This window comes from Manis pentadactyla, chromosome 8, assembly GCF_030020395.1.
Source record: "Manis pentadactyla isolate mManPen7 chromosome 8, mManPen7.hap1, whole genome shotgun sequence".
NCBI lineage: Eukaryota > Metazoa > Chordata > Mammalia > Pholidota > Manidae > Manis > Manis pentadactyla.
The window spans coordinates 58,419,664-58,445,559 of NC_080026.1; the positions used below are offsets into that span (position 1 = coordinate 58,419,664).

Consider the following 25,896-nt stretch of genomic DNA (forward strand, 5'->3'; position numbering starts at 1 on the left):
TGGAGGTACACAACCAGCCAGGCTCCCCAGCTCAGGCCAATGGGCCTTCAGCTGCTCTGGATGTTGTTCATGGAAGGAATTTGTCTGCAACTCCAAATTCCCACAGAGAAACACAAGGGGAATCGTTGGGTTGAAATTCCTGGGCCACATTTTTCTTGCTGTTCATGTGGCCTGAAGCCATTGAACTTGGCCAGACTTCCCAGAGAGGGATTTTACAAAGCCCATTGTCCTTTCTTGAAGCTCACCCCCACCCCCTGCTCCCACCTGCTCTTTCTGCCTTTCTTTCTTTCCTCCCCAACCCCCAGGAGAAATGCAGCATGGGAAAGAGCAGGAGGCCACTGCCATGGCCTTGAGGATTTTTGCTCCCTGCTGAGCTGAGCAGCTGCTGCAGCAGCTCCCTGGAGGGAGGCGGGGCACCCCCTGGCTGCTGCGGTGGCATCAGGCCTTTCCATGTGCTAGACAGGCAGGAGGTGCTCTCAGTTGCTTTGTCAGGAGTCACCCAGTGGGATACTTGCTTCAGTAACAAGGGTAACACATATTAAGCACCTACTGTATGCCAAGCACTGTTCTGATCATTCTATATATATTAATTAACTCAATCTTCACAAGAATCTGATTGTAATCCCCATTTTACTGATGGGGAAACTGAAGCACAGAGATGCTAAGTGACTTACCTGGGGTACCACAGCTGGTAAGTGGAAGAGACAGGTTCCAGCTGAGATGTCTGGCCCCAGGTTTGGTGATTTGCATACATTATATGTCATTGACACAACAACCCTGAGATCGAGCCTTGATAACACCATGTCACAGATAAGGCCCTTGGCATATTAATCAGGTAATTGAGACTTGTGGCTGTAACAAACAACTGCAAAATCTCGGTGGCATGACCCTATAAACATTCTCTCTTGCTCAGATCTCCAGCTCTTGTAGGTCAGCATGAAACGGGGGAGGGAGGCGCTCTGCTCCATGCAGTGACCTGGGAACTCAGGCTCCTTTCAGGAGCTCAGCATCCTCCTCTGGGTCCTTTCAAGCTGCTTGTCAGGTGCGGGAAGAGGGAGCAGGGGGATCTCAGGGGATTTTAGGGGCCAGGAGTGGCACTCCCACCCACAACACATTCCATTGTCTGGACTGTGTCATGTGACTCATCTTGCTGTGGGGAGGTGGGGAGACAGATTTTTCTCCAGGCCAGAGGGAAAGGCCAGTGTGGTTTGGCAGCCCCCCTGGGTTCAGAGGGGTGAGGTGCTGTGGGGAGCGGTCAGGCAATCTGAGGCCCCAGCTCGTATTTTGCCACTACTCTGCCTTGAGTGGTACTGATGCCAAAGCTGTCTGACTTGAATTCCAACTTCCAGCATCTTCAGAGACCCTCAATCCTTCAATGGGGCTGAAGGTACTCAAAGGCTATGAGGATTAAATGACACATGGAAAGTGCCCAACAGCCTTCCATTTCTCAGCGGAGTTGGCGGCCAAGGGTTCTGGGCAGGTGGGGGCGGGACAGGGAAATTTTGGCAAAGGAGAGTCGTGGGGGTGACAGAGGGCGGGAAAGGGTGCCTGGACGTGTGCTTGCTGCTGCCACCTAGCTGTTGGTGGAGAAAGCTCAGGACAAGCCACCTTCCTACTTCTGGCTCAGCAGGCAACTGTCCAGGCCAGTTCATCCATCCTGATGCCCATCAGGCTGCCAAGCAGAAGCTGGCCTTGGCCGTGTGTATAGAGCACAGGTGCTGGGATGGGTGAAGTCCCTGTTCCCCAGGGTTTTGCTGTGCAAGCAGCCACTCCTCCAGGGTCTCAGCAGGCTCTGTCTAGAGGGCTCCCTGCAAGATCAGGCAGGGCCTCTGGGACATGGCTGTGGATTCCCTTATCCAGTCACTCCCACAGGCTGCCCCAGGGGTGGTGGGTATGGGGTAGGCCTCTCCCAAGCTGGCCTTGGTGGTGGCAATGAGATTATAGGTGTGTGGGGCTGGGCTGCTGGGCATCACAGAAATGCCCCATGGAGAGCGAGAGGGCTGCCAAGTCTCTCTGGAGACACACAGGACTTCTGGCACATGCCCTCCTGCTTAGGGAGAGGGTTCACAAGCTCTAGTGCCTCCTCTTCCAGATCACACACAGATACATGCACATACAGACACGTGCACAGAGACATGCAGACACACAGACACATACACACAGGTACACACACATATAGACACATGCACAGGGACATGAAGACACACACACACAGGATATACATACCACACAGGCACACACACACAGATGTATACAATTTCCAGGGCGCAGTTGGCCTCAGATGGCTGAACCAGACCAGTTCTAATATCTGATAACTCTCAAGGACTACTGTCTTCACCTCCCTAGTTACTCAGTACAAGGTGGGGCTCATTAACCCTCAGAGCCTCTCTTTCCGTGGCCTCAGCACCTTTCCTGCAGCCAGGCCCTTGGCCCACCCAACAGATCTGCACACCAAACCCAAGAAGCTTTTTTCAGACTATGGACTCTAGCCCATTAGGGATCATGAAATCAACTCAGTGGTCTTGGGCAGTGTTTTAAAAGTGAGCCAGAATCACCTAGAATAGAAAATGCCAGTGGGCACTGCATATAGAACAGTCCTATTCCCTGAAACACTTGCTTCAATGTGTGTGTGGGCCCTGGGGTGGGATCTAATGTTATTTCTTGGGTGTCTGTGTATTCAGATTTCTCTCTTACAAGAACACCAGTCATTGAATTTAGGGCCCACTCCATGCCAGTATGACCTCATTTCAACTAACTACATCAGCAAAGACCCTATTTCCTAATAGGGTCACATTCTGTCATTTCTGGAAGACATGAAATTATTAAAATACACTGTGTTGGTATATCCATCTCATTCCTTCCAGATAACCTGGGATCTTTGTGCAAATTACTCAACACATTTCTCCCCCTCCCCCAGCTCTCCTGATGGATTCCCTGTCTGCTGCCTGCCAGAGAAGGGCGCAACCTTTGCCAAGTCACTCAAAAGCAAGAATGGAACCCACCACGGACAGCCACAAAAGATTCTGTTACACACTAATTCCAGGATGCCAGCTGCTCACTAGTCTGACAGTGGCATGTACAAGAGGGCCACTTAAGTGACCCTTCACAGAACAAGGAAAATCAGCTTCTCTCAATTTGAAAACAAGGGAAGAAAAGAACCCTCTCCTCTGCACATTCCTCAGTGCAGAGCTTGCACAGTGGGCTGGTCTGACTGCACTCTGATACACCTGCCAGACTCTTCTTCCCTTCTCCACCATCACTCCTTTCACAGTTATCTGTGAGGCACCACTCTGTGCCAGACGCAGGAATCCAGACCAGAGCCCCCTGCCCAGGATGACCCTTCTCAGGCAGCTCCATGCCCCCCTGCAGGCCTCTTCCCCCAGAGCAAGCGCTGCCCACAGCCTGTGCCAGGAGAGGCCTGGCTCTTCCTGGGATGCTGGGATTCTCCACTATTCTTACAATGGGGGGAGGGGAGGGGAGGGTCTTATGTGTTGAGCATCTGCTACGTACCAGGGACTGCTGTATCCCACAGTCCCCCCTAAGGCCCATCAAGGTCACTGTTATCACCATCCAGTGAGGCTCAGGGATATAAGATGACTTTCCAAGGTGATGTTCATGGCCAGAAAAGCCAGTTCTCTGGAGTCTCTGGGACTCCTGCATCTCTGTTCTTCTCACTCAACCTCAGACAGCAGGTGGAAGTCACCAGGTGGTGCTGCAGGCCCAGCGAATTATCTGCATGCAGCCTGTATGGACAACTGGGCATAAAGGGGGTCTGGGAAGCTGAGCGACCCACCAGGGGAGGAGGGCATGGCCCCTAAGGGTAGGGGCTGAACTCCTAATTCAGAGAAAGCAGGGTCTTGCTGAGGAGGGCCTGTTTCTTTGGCAGCTTCAATCCCAGCTTCCTGACTGTATTAGGTTCCTAGGGCTGCCCTAACAAACTACCATTAACTGGGTAGCTTCAAACAACAGAAATTGGTTCTCTCCAAGTCCTGGAGGCTTGAAGCCTGAAACCTAGGTGTTGGCAGAGCCACACTCCCTCTGAAGGCTCTAGGGCAGGACCTGTTACAGGCCTCACCACAAGCTGCTGTGTTGCTGGAAATCCTTGATATTGACCTTCTCCCTTGGGTGTCTGTGTATCCAGATTTCTCTCTTACAAGAACACCAGTCATTGAATTTAGGGCCCACTCCATGACAGTATGACCTCATTTCAACTAATTACATCAGCAAAGACCCTATTTCCTAATAGGGTCATATTCTCTCATTTCTGGAAGACATAAATTTTGGGGAGACAATAATGACCTCCCTTCTCCCCCACTTTGGCCTCCCCAGCTCTGTTTCCTTCCATCAAGTCTGCAGAAAAACATTAGGGAGAAGTGTGCCCTCAGGACCCAGAAAGGTGTCACTGACCTGCAGAAAACTCCAAATCTGTTTTTTTTTTTAATGATTGTATCCCGTTTTTAACATTCGATTATTCCAGAATAGGTGTGCTTTTAAAAATTGCTGCACTACAGGTATTTTTGTTACGTACTTTTTAAGAATCAGAATCATTTACACTCAGATATACACTCCTATAGAAGTCTGGATCCAGTAAAAGAAAGTTTGTTTAAAAAAGTGGTTTTCTATCCCCCACAATCCACAGGAGGGGAAGAGAACCAGGGTGCATCTATCAATAGCAGCACAAAAATCTTTCTTCTGGTCCAAAATTTCCAAACCAGTGCTATTCAAATACAATAGCCTGGAAATTGTTCCAGGTGACCTATCTATCCACCTGTCAGGACCTCCACCTATCCAGGTCAACTCTGGGGAAGATGCAGACAAAATGGAAACTCTTTGAAATAAAACTAGAGCTCCTGAATAGTTAAAAGATGTAGTCTCTGCTAACAACAAACAAGGAGTCAAAGTAAAACTCTCTAAAGCATCGGATAAGAACTGGGATTACTTGAAGATGAAGCATTCAAAGGCTAAAATTTCCAATTAGCTTGAAATTTAGCTTGGAATAATCACCTCATCAGGATAGAGTGAAAAATTTTATAGCAGCTAGAAAAAATGGGCACAAAAATATGCTAATGATTCAAAAATAACATCAACTAATATTATATCATTTCAAGTATTCATTATTAAAATTCTCTTTTAGTGTGTAGGGTTTGATTTATTATTTTGAATATTTTATTAATCTAATTTTTATTAGAAGGGTGATATCTTTAGTATTTATATTTCATAGGTTTTTGTTTTCACTTAGTGCTTTCACTAAGTATATATTTTATATTTAAAATGTATAAAACATTTAACCTCACTGAATTTAAAAATTTTATGTTTTTTGCATACCTCTTTATGGAAAAGATTGATATTAATGTTGATAATTTAGAAAGGCAGAGAATAAATACCCACATTTCTGTGTATTATTTTGCTCTGGCAACTTCATTTACTAATGTCTTACTAATTAACTCCTGCTAATCATGTGCCAGGAACAGAGCTTCACACTCTGCACAGAGCTACTTTTATTAAGGCCGTTTTACAGACGAAGAGTCTGAAGTTTAAAGGGTTATTTGACTAGCTCAGGACCCCAAATCTGGGGTGATGTTGAACTAGAATTGAAAATCTCTGATAGTGTAACTGAACACTTGGCCCTTAACCAAAACCCCACATGACAAAAAACTGGGGGTGTCCAATGATTAGGCCAGTAATATAACTATCACTTTCTAGCCATCCTTGATTTTGGTTTTTTGTTATCACAGACTCAAACCTTATGGAGCGATCGGGTTGGTAAGATGAATTAAGAAAGCAGGGTGGTGGGGGCAATAGAGAGTGGTGGGGATTCTGGCCAGTAGGAAAACACTCAAGCTCTGTCTAAAAGGGGCAGCTGTTATTGAGCTCCTGATAATTTTTTATATGGAGCAAGCAAGCCCAATTTTATTCTATAGAAATCTATACTTTCCCTGGGTAAAATCTTTTGCTTTAAAAATATATTTCATGAGTCCAGCAAAATATGTCATATGGGGCAGAATCAGCCCAGGTATAATCAGCCCTGGTTTGCAGCTCAATTTGCAACCTGAGAACTAGGTTGGATTTCTTCTTATTGTTTGCCTCTCTCTGCCATCACTTTTCAGCTCTCCTGCTTTTGAATTATTACTCCTTCATTGGTTTAATTTATCAAGAGCCAGGTACCAGGCTCTGAGTGCATAGATGCAATCTCTTCCTTCAGGAGCTCATAGTCCAGAGCTGGGTAGCACAGATGTTGTTTTGCTTGAGAGCAGTGCTTCTCACAGTTGAATATGCACACAAATCACCCCAGATATATTGCTCTAACACAGATTCTGTAGCTGTAGTTCTGGGTGGGGCCTGGGAATCTGCATTTCCAACAAGCTCCCAGGTGATGCTGACAGCAGCTGGTCCATGGACCACACCCTGCACAGGAAGGACCTAGACTGAAGAACGGCCTTGTGTCTAAAATGTTCCTAAGCTGAACAGTTGGAGGAGCCTCTGTATCTGGGTGTGGCTTCCCAGAGGTGACTTGGGTCGTCCAACCCCCCAGCCACTAATCCTCTGCCACATTCCTCCCCACATCCTAATTTATCTAGAGATTTAGTCTAGCTGAGATCACTCATAAAGCATTTTATCTGTATCTTAGTTCTAAACTGGCACTGGCATGCTTCCTCCCGCACATCACCCCTGGCCTATCTGGTGCATGTATCTCTATCTGAAGAATTTTTGCCCATACCCCTCTGTGTCTCAGAGCTATGGTGCCCACCACTCTCCTGGGCTCCTACTGGCAACCTGCTAGGAGTGAGAGTCTGGGGTGGGACTCACCTGGATGGACTCTGAACTCCACCTTGTACTAGTCATGTGACTCTGGACAGGTTGACCCTATGTGCCACAGTTTCCACACCTGGGGAACAGGGGCATGATGTCCACTCACCAGGGTGTCAGCAAGATTGAGCCAATACACTGGAGGGCTCCCTTCCCACTCCCATTTCTAAAAAGAAACTCAAAGAATCACTTTAAGAATCTCATATAGTCCTGCAGAAAATAGTACCATAGGGAATGCATTACTATTGCTGCCCCAGGAACATGACCAATCACACTTGAAAGAATGAGCAGGTTTCCCTTGGTGAGTGGCTTTTCATTCTGCTAGTCAGCTAACATGTTACCCATACCTGGACTTGGTCTGCAAGGGGCAGGCCATATTGAAGGTGGGCAGTCTCATGAACCGTTGCCAAAGGTGGGTGCATATTACACACAGGTGTCTGCCAAGTCAGGAGATGTGAGAGTAAACTTTAAAATAGCACATTTGCCAAATTTTCAAATAATATTCTTAATGTGTGTTCAGATGAAACACCTCTAAGAAACACTAGGCTCAGCTGTCAATCAACAAATACATCACAGAGTGTCCAGAGAGTCACAAAATTCAGAGAAAGTGTATTGTTATACTTTTTAAAAGATAAACAACTGGACCCATTGCTTTAAATGTAGAGGTATTTTATTTGAAAAGGTGTCTGATGGTTGAAGAAAAGCATGCTGAGCATATTATTGAAGTTAGTAACATACACTTTAAAAACAAGTTTATCCTGATTCTTGATTTTCCAGACACCCTGATATACTACTTGTTGAACAATTTTATTGAGTACTCAACACAATCTAGGTATAATCCTAAAGTATAGGTGCATGATGTCACAACATTATGTGGTAGGTCCTTTAGAAAACCTTTTTATTTTGAAATAATTCTAGATTCACAGGAAGTTGCAAAGAAATGTATAGTGAGGTCCCATGCACCCTTCACCCAGCCTCCCCCAATGGGAACATCTCACATCACTATAGCATAATATCAAAACAGCAGACCTTGGTATAATCTAGAGGGCTGATTCAGATTTCAGCAGTTATACATGGACTCGTGTGTTCGGGGTGTGGGAGAGGCCTTGATGCAAGTTTATCACATATAGCTTCATGAAATCAGCTCCACAGTCAAGATACTTAACTGTGCCATCACCATAAGGCTGCCTCTGTTACCCCTTTAGAGTCACATTCAAATCCTTCACCCCACCCCTAACCCAAGGCATAGGTACTTTAATCATCCTCATTTTATGTGTGAGGAAATTGAGGCACAGAGATGTTAGCAGCTTGCCCAAGGTCATGGAGCTTGTAAGTGCAGGGTCTGGCTTTTGAATTCTATCATGAAAAAGGCTTGTTGTGGGGAGGAGGCTGCAGGGGAAGCAGGTGGGATTGGAGTCCAAAAAGCCTTCCTAGAGGAAGTGATCATTGAACTTGGTCTTGCAAGGAGAAAGAACAACACTTACAACAGGGGTCTATTGGAACATGGGACCCATGGGAATGGAACTGGGGGCTGGACAAACCCTGCTCCCTGCAGGAATGAATCCAGGCTTCCCTGCTAGTAGCCTGGGCTTCTGTGACCTCGCAGAGACCCACGTATCTTTATCCCCGAATTGCTTCTCCCATCCTTTCTTAGTTGCCCAGTGATCTGGCAGTCATCCTAAACCACCTCCAGCATCTGGTGTCCAGGTCTGGCCATTCTGCCTCCAGCCAACGCTGGTCCTCCTGGCCCCTGCACAGTTTCAGCTTGTTAACATCCAGTGCTGGCTGCTCTAAAGCAACACACCAACTGGTTCCCTGGGCCCTCTCATCACCTCATGCCCAGTCTGGTCTCCTCACTGTTGCCATATATGATCATACCTTCCGCTTGTTTAGAAGCCTCCTCATTGCCTGTAAAAATGTCCAAATGCCTGAGCCCATACACAAGACTCTTCAGGATCTGACCCTTGCTTACTCTCCAGCTAATCCAGCCACACTCTCCTTCCACCTGATGCTCCATGTACAGCTGCCTCATGCCCCAGGATATTTGCACAACTATGTGCATCCCTTCCTGTGCTTCTCATCTGGGCCAGTCACTGAGCACTACACTGAAGTTGTAGGTAGGAATCACACATGGATCCTTCCCTTGAGGAGCCCTACATCTAATGAGAGAGACATAACTGCTCCCCAAAGTAAAGAAAGTAAAAAAATAAATAAATAAATTTCTATCATGTGTGACAGGTGCGGCCACAGAAGCAAATGCAGATTCAAATGAGAATCCCTAAGGGTTTCTGGCAGGGGTTCATGATGAGCAGCAGCAAGCCTGGAGTCTGGATCCAGCCTGGAGTCCCTGCAGGCCACTAAGGTGGCCTCCAGTGTGCGCATCAAAAGGCTATGGGGGTCAGGGAGTCAACACAGTGTCATATGTGCCAAGGTGAGAGTGAGCCAGTGTACAGGGCTAGGACCATGTTACACACTCAGGAAGCCAGGCTGGCCCACGTGAGCAGCCCTGAGCAGGCCACTAACAGCTCTTTCTGATTGGCCTCATTCAAGAGAGATGACTTCAATTTAACTACCCAACAGACCAGGGCTCTAATCACAGAGGCAGGGGCAGGCCATGCCTCACAGGGTAACATCTGCCCTTGTCCTTGGTGGGTTGGACAGGAGTTCCATTGAAAGGCCCCTCCATTTAAAGGCCTTAGGCGATTTGGGTGTGCGAGAAGTGGAGACCCTGGGCAAGTAGTCTCTGCAGGGAGCACAGGAGTATTTCCATCAACAGGACTGGAGGGAGAAGACAGAAGGGCAGGCAGGGCTTCTTCGGGCCCAGGGCCTGGAGCTGGATAGGAAGGCTATTGAACTGAGGATGTGATGTGGGCATGTGGGCTCAGCCTTTGGAGAAGCCACAGCCCCTTCCTGGTGTGAAGCTTATGAATGGGATGCTGATAAGATGTGTGGACAGAGAATTCATTTAGGATGAGGCTCTGAGAGCTAGTGAATTTGCAGAGAGAGATCAGCAAGAGGTGTTAAGAGTTGCACTCCCAGGGTGAAGCCCAGGACAAGTAGACAAGAAAGTCCTGCATTGTCACTCAGAAGCCCATAGTCAGGGCCTGCTTCATGGGCCTGAGACCAGGGCAGGCACACAGGGTCCCCACTCAGAAGGGCCCTGTGCCAGGTATTCAATGCTCTGTGGTTGCTGGCTTGAAATTCTTAATAATTTGTCTCTAAGTTTGTGTTTTTGAAGTGAAGTCTGGTGGGTTGGTGGAGCATAGCAGGAACTTGGAAGCTCAGCACTCTCATGGTCCTGTTTGCAGCAGCCTCTTGTGTCTAGGGATTACTGGCCATCTCCTGCTTCCTGGTGCCCCAGGCCACCAGCTCCCATTCCCATCTCTGCCCAGTCCTGCTACCACCCACCTCCCTGTGCCTGGTGGAGGCCTGGGCACAGGCACAGGGAGGGGCAGGGGCAGGCATCCGGCAGAGTCTGGGGTGGGGCATGGTGGTGACGGTCCCTGCCCTGAGTTGGTGGCACTAATGCACAGGGTGGATGCCTTGGTGAAGGTGGGGCTCTCATTCACCCCAATTCAGGTACCAAGTGTGTTGAATACCTTTGGCGGTGGTCTGTCCCCTTGGCAGATTGAGATGCCTGGAAGGACTTCCTTGCCCAAGATGGGACACAGCACCTGGGTGCAGTGGCTGGCAGGAGAGAGAGCTGGCAGCAGGACCCTGGGTGCCTTTGAGAATCTCCTCCCATCCCACAACTATCCTCAAGCCCCAGGGAGTGTACCATTTCCATAGCAAATAAAAAACACTGCCTGGTCTGTCCCTAGGCCCAAAGTATGGCTGCACCTGCCCTCTCATCACAGCACTTCACATCCACTTATGGGGTCACCAAGCCCCTCTGTGCCCTCCTTTCTCCTTGGTGGAGCAGCTGAGAGCTACAAGTAAGTATTTTGGCCTGCAGCATCCTTGCCATGGTGGAGAAAGCACCATATCCTTAAGTCTCTCTTAGCAGTGCCAGAACTGAACATGGCCCAGGATGGCTGCCTTCTTAATTCCAGACTTGTGTCTGTGACTGTAACCTCTGAGCTCCTCATTTCTGTAGTTGCTTCTGGACGAGCCACATAATTTGCGGGTCCCAGTGCAAAACAAAAATGCAGGGCTCTGTCTTCAAAAAGTAAAAGAAAAGGTGCCACTTAAGGTATTACATTTAAAGATGTTTTCCCTTCTTCTGTGAACTCTCTTTTGACCTGTCCGAGTGTGGTGTGTGGACCAGCAGTATCAGCAAGCTTGGGAGCTTGAGAGAAATGCGGAGTCTCAGGCCCTACCCTAGACCTCGGGAATCAACTGGGGATGAGCCCAACAGTCTGGGTTTTAACATGTTCTTAGGGGAATTCTGATAGACAGAGAACAGCTGCCACAGAGCTAGCATTCCTTTGTTATTTTTAAAGCAACAGACTAAAGAAACTTGAACTCTTATTTGAAGCTTGCTTGCATATGGTGGATAAAAGAAAAATTGAAAGAAAGGAAAAGGGAGAAAGAGAAAAAGAAAGGAAGGAAGGTAGGAAAGGAGGGAAAATGGGTGGCGGACAGTGGGGAAAGTGCCATCTGAACTTCCACACATCCTAGTTCACTTGGTGGTCACAGCTGTCTTGCCAAGTAGGTATTTTATTTCATTTACCAGATGATGAAAACTGATGAGACTCAGAGCATTTAAGCTATTGCCCAAGTTCTCTCCATTAGTGAGTGGCAGAACTAAAATGTGAATCTAGGTATGTCTGACCACAAAGCCTAGGTGTTTTCATCAAGTTGTTCTTCCTCCCCCATTCTTTCCTTTAAGGGCATCTGCTGAGCACCCCTTCTGTGTCAGGCACTGCACAGAGCCATCTGCTCATCTAGGCCTGTGCTGTGCAATATGGTTCCACCATACATGGCTGCTGAATGTTTGAATTGTGGCTAGTGTAACTGAGCAGTGAATTGTTAATTTCATTACTAAGTTGGCTCACATTATATTTCTATGAAATAGAGCTGCTCTAAAACAAGATTTTGGTCAAGGGAATGAACTGCATGCTTCTCTTCAAGGGCATCTATTTCCAGGGTCACCCATGGGAATCGCCTACACCTGGTTCTGTGTTTATTTGGGAAAAGTGAGGTTAAGACAGGCTGGCCGGACTGCAAGGCAGGAGGAGTTCAAGCAGTCACTCCTGTATTTGCTGATTCCCCCACAGCTGGGGGTGGAGCAGCTTTGTGAACTGCTCGTCTAATTCCATTTCTAGTCTTTGCGCTTCGTCTGGCGCTCTGCAGGCAAACCCAGCGGGGCCGTGTGAGGTCAGGCTGATATGCAGGCTGGCTGGTACCAGGTGCCGAGATAGGCTGAGATCGACATCCCGCTCAGAAGGTGGCTAATGAGATGAGCGATGCTCTGTGACTGTCGGGAGCACCGTATCAGTCTGCTTCTGCAGTTATGTGTGTGTGCTGGCTGCATTTCAAGGTCAGGCCTGAGAGAGCAGGCAGCGGTTCCTCTATCTGCTCCAAGCTGCAGGCTGGACATGAACAGGCAGCTGCAAGCTCAATGCCCAAGAGTGGTTTCAAAGACCCAGTGCAACTGTAAGAAACTGCTGGAATCCATTCTCTCTAGGTGACACCTTGCAAGTCAGCATGGCAAGCCCTCTTTCCTTACAGATGGGGAAACTGAGACCTAGGGAAGGGGGGAAATCCGATTTGGCTCCCCCAATGAATTAGGGGCCGAGCTGGGTCTGAAACACACTTACACAGGCCCCAAAGGCAGATACTGTACCTCATCAGGGTCTCCTTGCTTGGGAATGTGGTATGTCAGCTCGTAACTACAGAAGCAGGGCTTGGCTTTGCGTGGCTGGGCTTTGGAGTTGCCTCCCCTGCATTGCTGTGAGCACTCCGGCAGGGCCTCTCCTCCTGCTCCTCCTGAGGCAGGGTGGTCCTGTCCACAGACGGTGGCCAGGGGCAAGGGTGGGGGCGTGGCATGGATGGTGGTGAAGGTGAACAGCAGCACACAGCCCCCCACCGTCCAGCCTGGTCCTTGCAATCCCCCATCACTACCCCTAGTGCTCTTTCTGACAGACTGGTTTGGTTTTTGTTTTTTTTTTAAGAAAACTCTTTATTGAATTATTTATGCATACCTTTTTTTGTTATCATTAATATACAATTACATGAGCAACACTGTGGTTACTAAATTGCCCCCTCTGATGGACAGCTTCGGTTTTAACCATCCCTCCTGCCAGCTGAAGACCTTGCACGGCTAACACCCCAGCCCTTGTCCAGCATCTGAGGCCCTCTGCGACCTGGCCCGTGCCCACCTTTCTGCAGTGGTCCTCTCCTCCCCGAGTCTCCTGTATATCATCCTTCTCTTGCCTCTGTGCCTCAGTGTACTCTATTCCCTCTTCTGGACTATTCTAGCAACGCCCTTCTCCTGTTTGACTATCTGGGTGATTTTTACTTTTCTGTCAAGGTTTGGCTTGAGTGACAGCTTCCCTAACCACCTAAGCCACCCCACTCCCGGCTCTGGGCTCCTGGGCCCAGGGACACCCCTATCTGAGCTCTTATCACACAGTTTGGGGATTGTTTACTTACAGGTAATAGCTAAGCAGTAACTGTGTTGTTAATGACAAATGGAGATTGTAGGGGGAAGGAAAGGATACTAAAATATCAGACACCTACTATGAGCCAGACACCAGGATCTCACGGCCTCCACAAGTGGCTCCATTATTATCCCCAGTTTACAAACAAGGAAACAGAGGCATGGGGACACTCCGTGAATTGTCCAAAACCACACAGGTCATGAGTGGCAGGGCTGGGTTTCTGTCTGGTTCCCCCTTACTCTGGGGAGAGGGTCAGTCAGGAACATTGGCTCTAGCTGGATGCCGGGGGGACATTCCTGCCCTGCTCCAATGGCCCAGAAAGCAGGTGCAAAGAAAAGATGACTCTTGGGCTCAGCCTCCCGATCCTCTCCCTTGAGACCTTCTTTTGCTTGGAGACACTGGCCTGCCCCTGGGGATCACCTCCATTCCTGGCATGCTTGGGCACAGCTGATCCCATCTCCCTGATTTCCACGGAGTCCTGTTGCTTGCTTGCCCATACCTCAGCCCCCAACTCCTGTCTGGAGCGGAAAACCCAAGATCTCAAAGCCATTCCCCACCCAAGACTATTGCCTGCAGGGTGCCCACCTAGTATTTGGGGAGTGGGTGGGAGCCCCATGCAGCCTGGTGGGAGAGGGATCCAGGAGCTGTGTGGGAGAGCAGAGTGCCTGCTAGAGCTCTGGACTGAGTGGCTTCCACTGCAGCATCCAGCACCATATCTTGAGAAACATGGTCTGTGGGGCCCAAAGCAGACAGACGTCTGCAGTGGGAACCAGACCCAGACTTCAGAGCAGCAAGTATATGCTCAGGAAGACAGCACTTCCCTTCTTCTCCCTCAATTCAAGGCAGCTCATAGCTCACACAGGCTTATCCACACCGGGGTTCCTGCACTCCCAGGAGGAAATGTGCCTGGAAAGGCACCCTGTCCTGGGGCCCTGCTGTGGCTCTGTGGGAAGGACCAAGACCAGCAATGTAACACCCAGTCCCCCCAAAACAGAATCATACTGCCATACTGTGTCAGATGGAGTGCAGGTTTGATGGGACTGCCACCTGTCCCCTTCCCACCTTTCCTGAGGCACCCAGGTTGCTCTGGGGGCACCTTGCTCCCACCATGTGAAGCATTGGTGCTGGGGTGGACCAGGTGCCTGAGTGGATTGGTCTTTCTTCATCACCCCAATGTACACACACTGAGTTTTGGACTTGAGCAAGTGACAGCAGGACTTAGGACTCAGGCAGAGTTCAGCCTTCCCAGCCCAGAGCACTGACCATCTCCATTCCTGGCTCTGGGACCCCTTTGAAGCCCTGCAGCCTGCCCCTTCCACACATGGTTCTCCAGCTTCCTGTGATTCTGGCAATTCCCCCTTTGCCTGAGTTAGCCAGAGCTGGCCTCTGCTACCTGCATCTCTTGAAAGACATGCCTAGAAATGGAAGTGACATGAGAGTCCAGAGGTTACTTCTGAGAAAGACTGAGGGCCCCATGTGAATCCCTGCAGTCAGCTGACCTGCCTCACTTGGTAGCATTTTGTAGACACTGGAAAAATAAAAGCAAGCAGATACACTGCCTTGTTGATTACCAAGTCCGTTCCATCCAACACAAGCATCTCGTGGGTTAACAACTCTTTTTGTCCAGAGTGCGAAAGCCAGCCTCTCCACTCCCTACTCTGTCCCTGTCTATGCAGATTTAGAGAGAGGCCTAAACATGGCCTGGGGCCTGAGGGCCACACTGACAAGAAGTGAAGGTCTGGGAGGCTGGTAGGATCATGCCTGCAAGGGGCAGACATATTTCAAAGGGCAGGGGTTTGCCAGGTAAATTCTGGTCACCAGTGACAATGTGTGTGGGGTTTTTGCCATACCACCAAGCAATTCTTCGACACCAGCTAGGTGTCCTACTATTTAACTCAGTTCTCATACTATCTACCTGGAGATAATGTCAGATCCCACAGGTTAAGGGTTCAGTCCTACAAGACTGCCACCCTCCCCCCCTCCATCACCCACCCAAGATGCCAGCTGCAAGTCCAGATTGTCACCTGTGCTTCTGACTAACTGGCTCATAGATTAGAGGTTCCAAGGACTCCCTTGTTGGGTTCAGTTCATTTGCTAGAGCAGTTCACAGAACTCAAAGAAATATTTTACTTCCTATATTATTGGTTTATTATAAAAAGATGTAACTCAGAAATAGCCAGATGGAAGAGCTGCATAGGACAAGGTATAGGGAAGGGGCATGGGGCATTCATGTCTTCCTCGAGCGTGACACTTCCCCACATCTCCACATGTTCGCCAACAGAAAGTCTCTGCACCTCGTCCTTTTTGGGTGTTCATGGAGACTTCATTACACAGGCACAGTTGATTAAATCACTGTTGATTGAACTTGATCTTCAGTCTCTGTCCTCTCTCATGAGGTCAGGAGGTGGGACTGAAAGTCCCAACCCTCTAAACACCTGGCTGGTTCCACTGGTCACCAGCCCACATCCTTAAGTGTGTCCCAAAGTCACTTCATTAGCATAACTAAAGATGCCTTTAATACTCTCATTATTTAGGGAATTCCAAGGGTTTTTAGGAGCTTTGTGAAGACCAAACATGTATTTCTTATTATAAATCACAGTATCACACGGGGTAGCTACCTACCTGGCAGGAGAAGGGCCCAGGTGGGGAGAGCCAGGGTCCTGGCATCCCAGCACCTGCCTGGCTCCTTCCTGCTGGTGCACAGCGGGACTCTGGGGACTCAGCAAGAATCAGAGGTGTGGGGACCCCAGCAAGAATCAGAGGTGTGGCCTGGCTGGAAGGGCAGGTGGCAGGGGGTGGGGAGGAGAGCACGCTGGGCCTGTAGGGGAATGGGCCGGTCTCTCCACTAGGTGGCACTCACAGTATAATTTTTCCTCATATTTTAAATTCTATCTTGATGGAAAATTGTGATTTTTTTAATACTGTTGAAGAGTACAGATAGAACTAGGACTTAAAATTCATGCCCCTGATCTCATGCATTATCATACCTGAGTTATATCACATTTGCAAGAGCTGCCAAGTTCGTCCCCCTCTGGGGCATTGGGTGTGGCAGACACACACCCACCCCACGCCTTCCCAGGCCAGGCTGATGTGTCCAGCCCAGACCATTACACCTTTCTTAGTGCTCCCCAGAGGCTGACTGGACCTTTCTCTGCCCACCACCAGACCTGCACCCTCACGCTGCCTGGCCCCCCACCCCAGGGTTTTCAGGGGTGGTCACATGGGCAAAGGCAAGAGGGCAGAGAAGGATAGCTCTGGGACCTGCATGAATCTGGTGCTTAGACAGACAGCTGCTGTATTTGGGATAAAGGGATGCAAGCAGCTCTCCTTCCTGTAACTGCATCCTTAGACTGGCTGGCCCCAGTGTGACTGAGGCTAGAACCTGTCTGTGGTGCTTGTGATGAGGGCTGCTTCAGGGTGTGTCTTTGGCAGTCAGGCTGTCTGGGTACCAGCCCTGACACTACTGCCATCTAGCTGTGTGTCCTTGGGCAAGCCACCTATCCTTTCTATCCCAGTGTCCTTTTATATAAAATAGTCATAGAAGTACCCCTACTCTAGAGGGATGTTTTGTGTATTGTGGTAGCAGAATAATGGCTCCACAGAGATTTCCGCTCCTAATCCCCAGAACCTGTGAATGTCACTTTACATAGCAAATGGGTCTCCCTCCCAAAGTCAAAGAGATCCTTGTAAATAGCTCTGAACCAGATAAAGAGTGTGCACACTGGTGGTTTTCCCCATCTGGTCCTTGGGGCACATGGTCAGTGCCTTTCTGAATTGATGGCTAGGGTGCACTGTCTTCTACCTTTAGTCCTGGCCTCCCCTTATTCCCCCCAACAGCCAGGCTCAGGGCCCCTGCTCCCTAACCCCAGCCCTTGCTTCCATTTCCAGCTCCCCATTCTCCAGATGGCATGGCCCTGCTTCATTTCTTCTCTATCTTCTTTGCAGATGTATTTACTCCTGTTCCATAGTCAACCAAGCCACCATTTTCCACTCCATACCCTAGGATCTCCCTGTTGCCTCCTCCTGTTGCAGTTTTGATACCAAGATTTCTTGCAGTAAATGAAATACTCAAGTAGGGAATACCCAAATGAAACCATGGGTTTTGGAATCTTGCATACAAGGCATGCAGTTGGGGACGGTCTTCTTGAATTTTCCCTTCTGCCTGTGCCTCCCAGAATTCCCAGTGTGGACAGAGTAAAGGTGAACACGCCCCTGTCTCAGGCTTGGATTCGCTCGCTCCTGCTCCCAGTGGGCCGCTGCTTGCTGGCCTGAACCTAGGCTGATCCATCCCACTGTGCATAGCTGACAGCCAGGTCATCTCGTTGGACTGCTTGGGGCAGGAGGTGCTGCTCTGAGACTGAAAACTTACTGGCTCACAGACCCAGTGAGGCCTTAGCACACACTCTGTTCATAGCTACCACTTCCCAGAAGGAAGTCTCAGTTCAGAGGGCACACTGATGGGACACAATGACTAGCTGCCTGCAGCCATCACCCTTGGTGCCCTGCCCAGACCCTGTTCCCTCCCTGAGGAACTCACTATTTCCATCCTTGCTGGTGGCCTCTTTGCTCAAGCACCTGCAATGATTGAAGGCATCTGTCTGCAGAAGGCCCCATGCCTGGCTCCCTCAAGGCCCCATGCATAAGGCAGGCCAGAAATGCCAGAGATAGCTCCCTAGGGAGCAGTTCCCAATTAATGGCTGGTGGGTACACCCCCCAGCCTCCTCACCCCTTAGGTGAGACACCTCTGAGGCCTGTCCCCATAGTGTCCAAAAGATCCCCCTTGGAAGTGACCCCTGGTATCCACAGCAGCAGTCCACCCACTAGCATTCCCTGACTGGCTCTTCTCCCACTCCAAGCTTCTTGGAAAGTCCTCCGAATCAGAGGACAGCAGTTCTTTGGATTAAATTACTCCCCTCCTTCCCTCCACATTGCAGTTCTCTGTTTTGGGATTCATGATAAAGCTTATTTTTACACTCTGAATCTGTGCTGTGGGCTTTCCCTGAACTTATTTGCATATGACCCAGATGTTGTCTTTGGACCTTTACCCTAAGATGTCCCTGTTGACTGGCTTCTTCCCTTGTGTTTATTGTGAATTTTAAAAATCCACATTTTCCTCTCATCCAAAAACTAATTATTCAAATAATTGATGGGTTTTTCTAATTTCCCCCTAAATATGCAACATCCTCTAGATTTAGCCCAAGTTTCTGAGTAGTGCTTGGAGACGTGTTGGCGTTCCTATAGGGAGAAGCATTGTGGAGGAAAACTTGGACCTTCACAGGCCAGAGGTGTGGTGACACCACCACAGGCCCACCAGGGTCAGCCCCAGCACAGTGCTGAAAGGCGTGCAGGCCTACCTGGGCTGATCTCAGACCAGAGATGCGGTGACAGCCCCACGGGGCCACCAGGGCCAGCCCCAGCACAGTGCTGAAAGGCGTGCAGGCCTACCTGGGCTGATCTCGAAGAGGTGCTTCCCTGGGTCCTCAGGGTCAGGAAGAAGTTCAGTCACCTGGGTCCCTTGCAGAGAAATGAATCCCTAAAATGGAGAAACAAACACCAACACAGGGAGCATGAGATGGCTGTGAAAGGGGTCCTGTCCTCAGTTCTCCTGGGGATGGCATGGGGCTGAGGGGCTGAGACCCAGCCCTCCAGGCCCTGGCTGGGCAGGCAGGGTGCTGGGACAGCACAGGCCTCCTCTCCACCACAGGGACGAGGATCAGCTGAGGCTCTGCACGGGGTCCTTGGGGGAGTGGCTCTCTGGTTCGCACACCCGTTTGGAGCTCTGCCCAGATTATTCCTCCCCTGGCTATGGCATGGAAATCCAAGTGTGGTGGAAGGAGGAGGGCTCTTGTCACCTGGGCCCCTCTGTTCCAGGACATCCCCCTGGAGCCTTTCTGGGACAGGAGTTTTAGGCTGTTGAGGGTCAGAGAGAGGAAGGCTGGCACATTGGGGCTGGAGTAATGGTCCCTGGGGTGCCATGGGGGAGGGGGTGAATAGACCTGTGTGAGTCCAGTTCTGCCCCCTCCTGACTGCATGGATTTCATTCGTTGCCTGTTGAAAGGGAGTCAGTGAGCACACAGGAGGTACCCAGCATAGATCATACCATATGCCTGGTATATCTGTGCATGTACATTACAGGGGGTGGGTGGTTCTTGCTCTCTAATGCTGAAATCTGGTAGTATCCAGCTGAGATGCAGGGAAAGAGCACAAAGTATAGGGATGGGCAGGCTCAGTTTGAGTCCCAGCCCTGCACTTCTGGGCTGTTTGACCTCAGGCAAACTGCATAACTCTCTGAGCGCACACATCTGTGCAATGGGACAGTAACTCCCACTTCTTAGGGGCACTGAGACACCAGATCCTATTCAGGAAGGTCTGCTCTAGATGAAGTGTTGTCATAACTGCCTTTACTCCCCCTTTCCCCTCCCGCCAGGCTAGGAGGGGCCTCCTTTTCCCCTCTTCTCTGTGCTAGGGTGCTAGGGTGGGGCAAGGAGGCTGCTCGCGTCACCTCTCCCACCTCCATCTCCTTGTCCAGAAGATGGGAATAGCAGTACTACCCACATGGGGCCTCTGAAAGATAAAATTCAATTTACACAAAGAGCCGGGAGTATAGTACAAGTTCTTAAAAGGTAGCTCTGAGTGTTTTTCCATTTAGCTGGAGTAGAAAGTAATGTCACTGTCAATAGTGTTACTCCCATTTTATGGATGACAGATACTGAGGCCCAGGGAGGAAAAGCAAAATGCCCAGAACTACACAGATAATTACTGAAACAGCAAATGCTGGAGACCCACCCATTAGCCAGTGATGGATCTTGTCCACACCCTCTAATGGGCATGCTTCCCCATCCTGGAGCTGCAGCCCTAATTTATTCCCAGTAGCCCCAGGCTCCCTAGAAAGAAAGTAACTGTTAATTCAGTTACAGTGATTACCAGCTGATTCTCTAGTTTATTGCTGTAATTTATCTAAAGCAAGCATCTGTGGGTAAAGATGTCCTGCCTTTATGTTGCTTAAATGAGAAAAGGCATTTCCATATACCCTCGCAGTACAAGATGCCAGCAGCTGTGTGGAGGCTCCAGTCACCCTATTAAGCACTAGAGTTGCCTGGAAGAGATGGCAGTGGTGAGGGGAACACTCTGTGAGCACACGTGGCATAGGGATAGGAGGCTAGAGGTGACCCGACCCTTCTCCTCACCTAGGCAGGTGCAGGCGCATAGATGCTGTTTCCCCCACCCCAGGGGCAGTCTCAACACACAATAATAGCTGGGGTTTATTAAGCAAACACACAGATCTCATTGTGTGCCAGGCATTGCTCAAAGCACTTCCCAAGTACTAATGCATTTAATGCTCACAACAGCCCCACAAAAATATTATAATTATTCCTATTTCGCAGATAAGGAAATTGGGATGTTGCACAGAGAGGTTAAACAATTTTCCTGAGGTCATACAGCCAGTAAGTAACTGAGCCAGGATTTGAACCTAGGTAATTAGGCTGGAGTTCAAGAGCTGAGGACGAATGAAATGAAGAAAGGCCTTGGCAAGGATCAGTCACTAACAGGCTGGCAGGGACGGCACCAGGTTGGTCTGAGGCTTACTCTGTGTGCAAGAAGCTGCCGCCGAGAGCTGGGCTGTGACTTTCAGACACGCTGCCTACCTCCCATTTAGGTGATTCCCAGTGTGGCCCGCACCATGGCAAGGGGCCCTCAAGTGGGCTTTGGGCCACCCAGACCCCTCCTACCTCCTACATATCAAGAACAGAGCTTTGATCCCAGTATGTTGCTTGGGCCCTGGGTCAGGTAGGGAGAAAGAAACAGGGAAAAAGAGGAGTCTAGTTTCCCACTCCTGACAGTGAGGCAAAGACATGTAAGGAGTCAGGATGAAGCGTCCAGGTGGAGCACTCAGAGCAGGCATCAGACTCACTCAGGGGCTTGTTAGAACACAGAGCACTAAGGCTGGTGCTGTAGTGGTAACAGTTTAACAATAGGATCTCTGAAAAAAATAAGGCTACCTGATTTGTAGCATTCACCAACTTCTGTTTTGTAAATACCCCCATTGCTGATTTCATGACTTCATTGAACATGGGAAGAAATGCACCACAGTGTTTCCCCCCCACAGATACAGCAGAGGTCAGTCACCTCAAGACCACAGGTGAATGAAGTCAAACAATCAGGGATGATACATTTGGAGTACTTATTACCTGTTTTAAATATAATTATTTACTCGTAGGCTTGTCTGATTTAATTTCTAATAATGGAAGGTTTTAACAACCGGCTGGCAAGCATAGCACTGGACCCACCCCTGGGGTTTCCAATTCTATAGGTCTCGGGAAAGTAGGAGAGCCTGCATTTCTAACCAGTTTTCTGGTGCTGCTGGCCCTGGGAAATACACCTGGAGACCTGCGGTAGGGGCGCTTAGAGAACCAAAGGAAGGTGCCTTTCCCAGTCCCAGCATGACAGAATGAGGGCTTACTCAGCACCTCAGTTTCCTCATACGTAAAATGAGAATAATAGCAATATCTACATCAGGAGGCTGCTGTGAGGGTTACATGATGTGATATGTGCCCACTGGCCTTGGAGTGTGCCTTGGACACATGTAAGCCACGAGGATAAGGAATACCTGCCTCCAGCCTCTCAGTGCCCTAGATGAGAGGGGTCTAGGGTTTCCCGAAGAGCCCAAAGTGCGTGCTAGCATTTTGGAGGGGCCCAGTGGGGCTCCTCACTGCAGTGCCTTTTGGTAGAAAGAGGATGCAAACCCCAGGCACACAACAGGTTTCCACAAAGATTAGTCCCCTTTTTCCTTTCCTATGTGTCTCAGCTCATGTGCATTTGCTCTGTTTTGCTACCTACTCAGGCTGCATATCTAAGTTCATCCTGAGAGGCTGCAGCTGACTTACTTCATCTTTAGCTCCACACCAGTGCAGCCATTGGTGTAAATGATTAGTGGACAAAGAACATACCATTCTGTCTGAGTCCAGCAGGGCCCCACTCCCAGGCCTGCTGCTTCCTCTCCATACTTTGTGAATGTACCAACCTGAAGGAGGTCTGTGGGCAGGAGGTGGGATCCCCAGCCACAAGCTCCAGGAACTCCATGGTTCACAGAACAACCTCTGGGAAATGGGTAAGGCTCAACTAGCACAGAAGACTTAGGAGAGAGTATATTTCTTATGATAGTGTCAAGTTAGAAGGTTTATTCAAAATGCATCATTTATATAGCATATGAAATGCAAACTCAAAGAATACTGCAGGCAGAGGGAAAGCTACTTAGAGATTAGCTCAGCTCCCTCTCATTTGTCTAAACCTAACAATGGGGAACCCACGATGTGGTGCAACCCTCAGGAGCTGGTGAAGATATGGTCAGAATCCAGAAAGTCTCCTATGCCAGACTATGTATTAGTTATCTATTCTACATTACAAATTACCCCAAGACTTAGTGGTTTAAAACAGCAATAAACATTTACTCTCTTACAGGGTTTCTGTAGGTTAAGAATTTGGGAGCAACTTAACTGAGTGTTTCTAGCGTTGGGTCATTTATGAAGTGACAGTCAAGATAATGTGTTGGGCTACAGACATCTGAAAGCTTGAGATGAAGCAGAGGATATGCTCCCAAGATGGAACATGTGGAAAAAAAAGACTCAAACTTCTAGAGATGAAAAGTGCAATGTGCAAATGACAAATACAGTGGATAGGATTAACAGCAGATTCAACACTGTAGATGAAAAGATCAGAGAACTTCAAAATACAGCAATGCAAAACATTCAAAATGAAACAGAGAGAAAAAAGAACTTAAAAAAATTAGCAGTGCATTACTGAGGACCAGGATAACTTTGAGTAGTCTAATCTATATGTAATTGGTGCCCCTGAAAAAGGACAGAGGCACTGAAAAGCATTTGAAGAAATAAAGGCTGAAACTTTCCAAGTTTATGGACAGTATAAACCCACAGATCCAAGAAGTCCAAGAGAAAGATGGTGGCGTGAGAGGAGAGATAGAGGCTTCCTCCTAAAACTGGAAACAATTAGAAAATTTAATTGGTGCAACTAATCCTGAGAGAGCAACAGGAAAGAGGACGGCATCAGACTGCATGCACCTGGAGAAAAGAGCCCCTCCCCCACCCCAGCTCACTGGCGGGAGGAAGAGAAACAGAGCAGGGAGGGAGTGGAAGGCTTGGGACTGCTGAATACTTAGCTCCGGAGATCTGCTCTGGGAGCAAAAACCTACATTTCATGGTGCTTTCATGAGACTTGCATGACTACCGGGCTGGAGAGTTAATACAGGAAGAGTTCCTGGGGAGACTGGGATTCTGGCTGCTTGTGGAAAGCAGGGATCCATATCCGGCTGCTCTGGGACAAAAATTTATACCTGTGTGACCAGCCCACTGGCTCAGGCAGTGGAGACAGGCACAGCAGCCAGGAGGTGGGGAACAGCTCTTTCCACCCCCCAGGCACCAGTACCGCTCCCTGCATCCCCCGACATTGCTTCAGGGGCTGAGCAGCTCCAGTAGAGGGCACCATATACAAACATGAAATGCCAAAGGAACCTTGTCCAGAGTAAAATTGTTAATACAACTTCCCAGAAATATTTAAATGATATGGATATCGTGACTCTTCCTAAAAGGGAGTTCAAAATAAAAATCATCAACATTCTAATGGAGGTACGGAAAGACATCCAAGAACTCAGGAATTAATTCAGGTCAGAGATCCAGTCGTTGAAGAACACAATAGAGGGTATTAAAAGCAGGTTGGATACAGTGGAGGAGACAATAAATGAAATAGAAACTAGAGAAGAGGAATACAAAGAAGCTGAGACACAGAGAGAAAAAAGGATCTCTAAAAATGAAAGAATATTGAGAGAACTGTGTGACCAATCCAAGCGGAACAATATTCGCATTATAGGGCTACCAGAAGAAGAAGAAGAGAGAGAAAGGGATAGAAAGTGTCTTTGAGGAGGTAGTTGCTGAAAACTTCCCCAATCTTGGGAAGGAGATGGTCTCTCAGGCCATGGAGATCCACAGGTCCCCCTACACAAGGGACCCAAGGAAGACAACACCAAGACACATAGTAATTAAAATGGGAAAGATCAAGGATAAGGACAGACTGTTAAAAGCAGCCAGAGGCAGAAATATGATCACATACAAAGGAAAGCCCATCAGGCTAACATCAGACTTCTCAGCAGAAACTTTACAGGTCAGAAGGGAGTGGCATGATGTATTTAATGCCATGAAGCAGAAGGGCCTGGAACCAAGATTACTTTATCCAGTGAGATTATCATTTAAATTTGAAGGAGGGATGAAACAATTTCCAGATAAGCAAAAGCTGAGAGAATTTACCTCCCACAAACCATCTCTGCAGTCTACTTTGGAGGGACTGCTATAGATGGAAGTGTTCCTAGGGTTGGATAGCTGTCACCAGAGGTAGTAAAATCACAGTAGGGAGGGTAGAGCAGCTAATTGCGAGGCAAATGCAAATTTAATTGACTTTCCCCAAAGTCAATCAAGGGATAGACAAAAAGTACAGAATTTGATACCTAATGTATAAAGAATGAAGGAGGAAGAAAAAGGAGGAGAAATAGAAAAGAACCCTTAGATTGTGTTTGTAACAGCATACTAAGTGAGTTAAGTTAGACTCTTAGATAGTAAGGAAAGTAACCTGGAACCTTTGGTAACCACGAATCTAAAGCCTGAAATGGCAATAAGTACATACCTATCGATAATCACCCTAAATGTCAATGGACTGAATGCACCAATCAAAAGACATAGAGTCACTGAATGGATAAAAAAACAAGACCCATCCATATGCTGCTTACAAGAGACTCACCACAAACCCAAAGACATGCAAAGACTAAAAGTTAAGGGATGGAAAAAGATATTTCATGCAAACAATAGGGAGAAAAAAGCAGGTGTTGCAGTACTACTATCAGACAAAATAGAGTTCAAAACAAAGAGAGTAACAAGAGATATAGAAGGACATTACATAAAGATAAAGGGGTCAGTCCAACAAGAGGATATAACCATTATAAATATATATGCACCCAACACAGGAGCACCAGCATATGTGCAACAAATACTAACAGAACTAAAGGAGGAAATAGAATGCAATGCATTCATTTTAGGAGACTTCAACACACCATTCACTCGAAAGGACAGATCCACCAGACAGAAAATAAGTAAGTACACAGAGGCACTGAACAACACACTAGAACAGATGGACCTAAGTAGACATCTATAGAACTCTACACCCAAAAGCAACAGGATACACATTCTTCTCAAGTGCACATAGAACATTCTCCAGAATAGACTACATACTGGGCCACAAAAAGAGCCTCAGTAAATTCAGAAAGATTGAAATTCTACCAACCAACTTTTCAGACCACAAAGGTATAAAACTAGAAATAAATTGTACAAAGAAAGCAAAAAAGCTCACAAACACATGGAGTCTTAACAACACACGTCTAAATAGTCAATAGATCAATGACCAAATTAAAATGGAGAGCCAGCAA

General features: G+C 48.3%; 1 protein-coding gene across 4 annotated transcripts in view; it reads right to left on the reverse strand.

The window, feature by feature from the left end:
• The window catches only part of ARHGAP22 (Rho GTPase activating protein 22), a 196,841-nt gene that overhangs the window by 101,363 nt on the left and 69,582 nt on the right, over nucleotides 1–25,896 (reverse strand). For all 4 annotated transcript variants that reach the window (XM_057505759.1, XM_057505761.1, XM_057505762.1 and 1 more), the window contains exon 3: nucleotides 18,858–18,945. In XM_057505759.1, coding sequence (XP_057361742.1) covers nucleotides 18,858–18,945 — 88 coding nt within the window. The remainder of the gene's footprint in view (nucleotides 1–18,857; nucleotides 18,946–25,896) is intronic.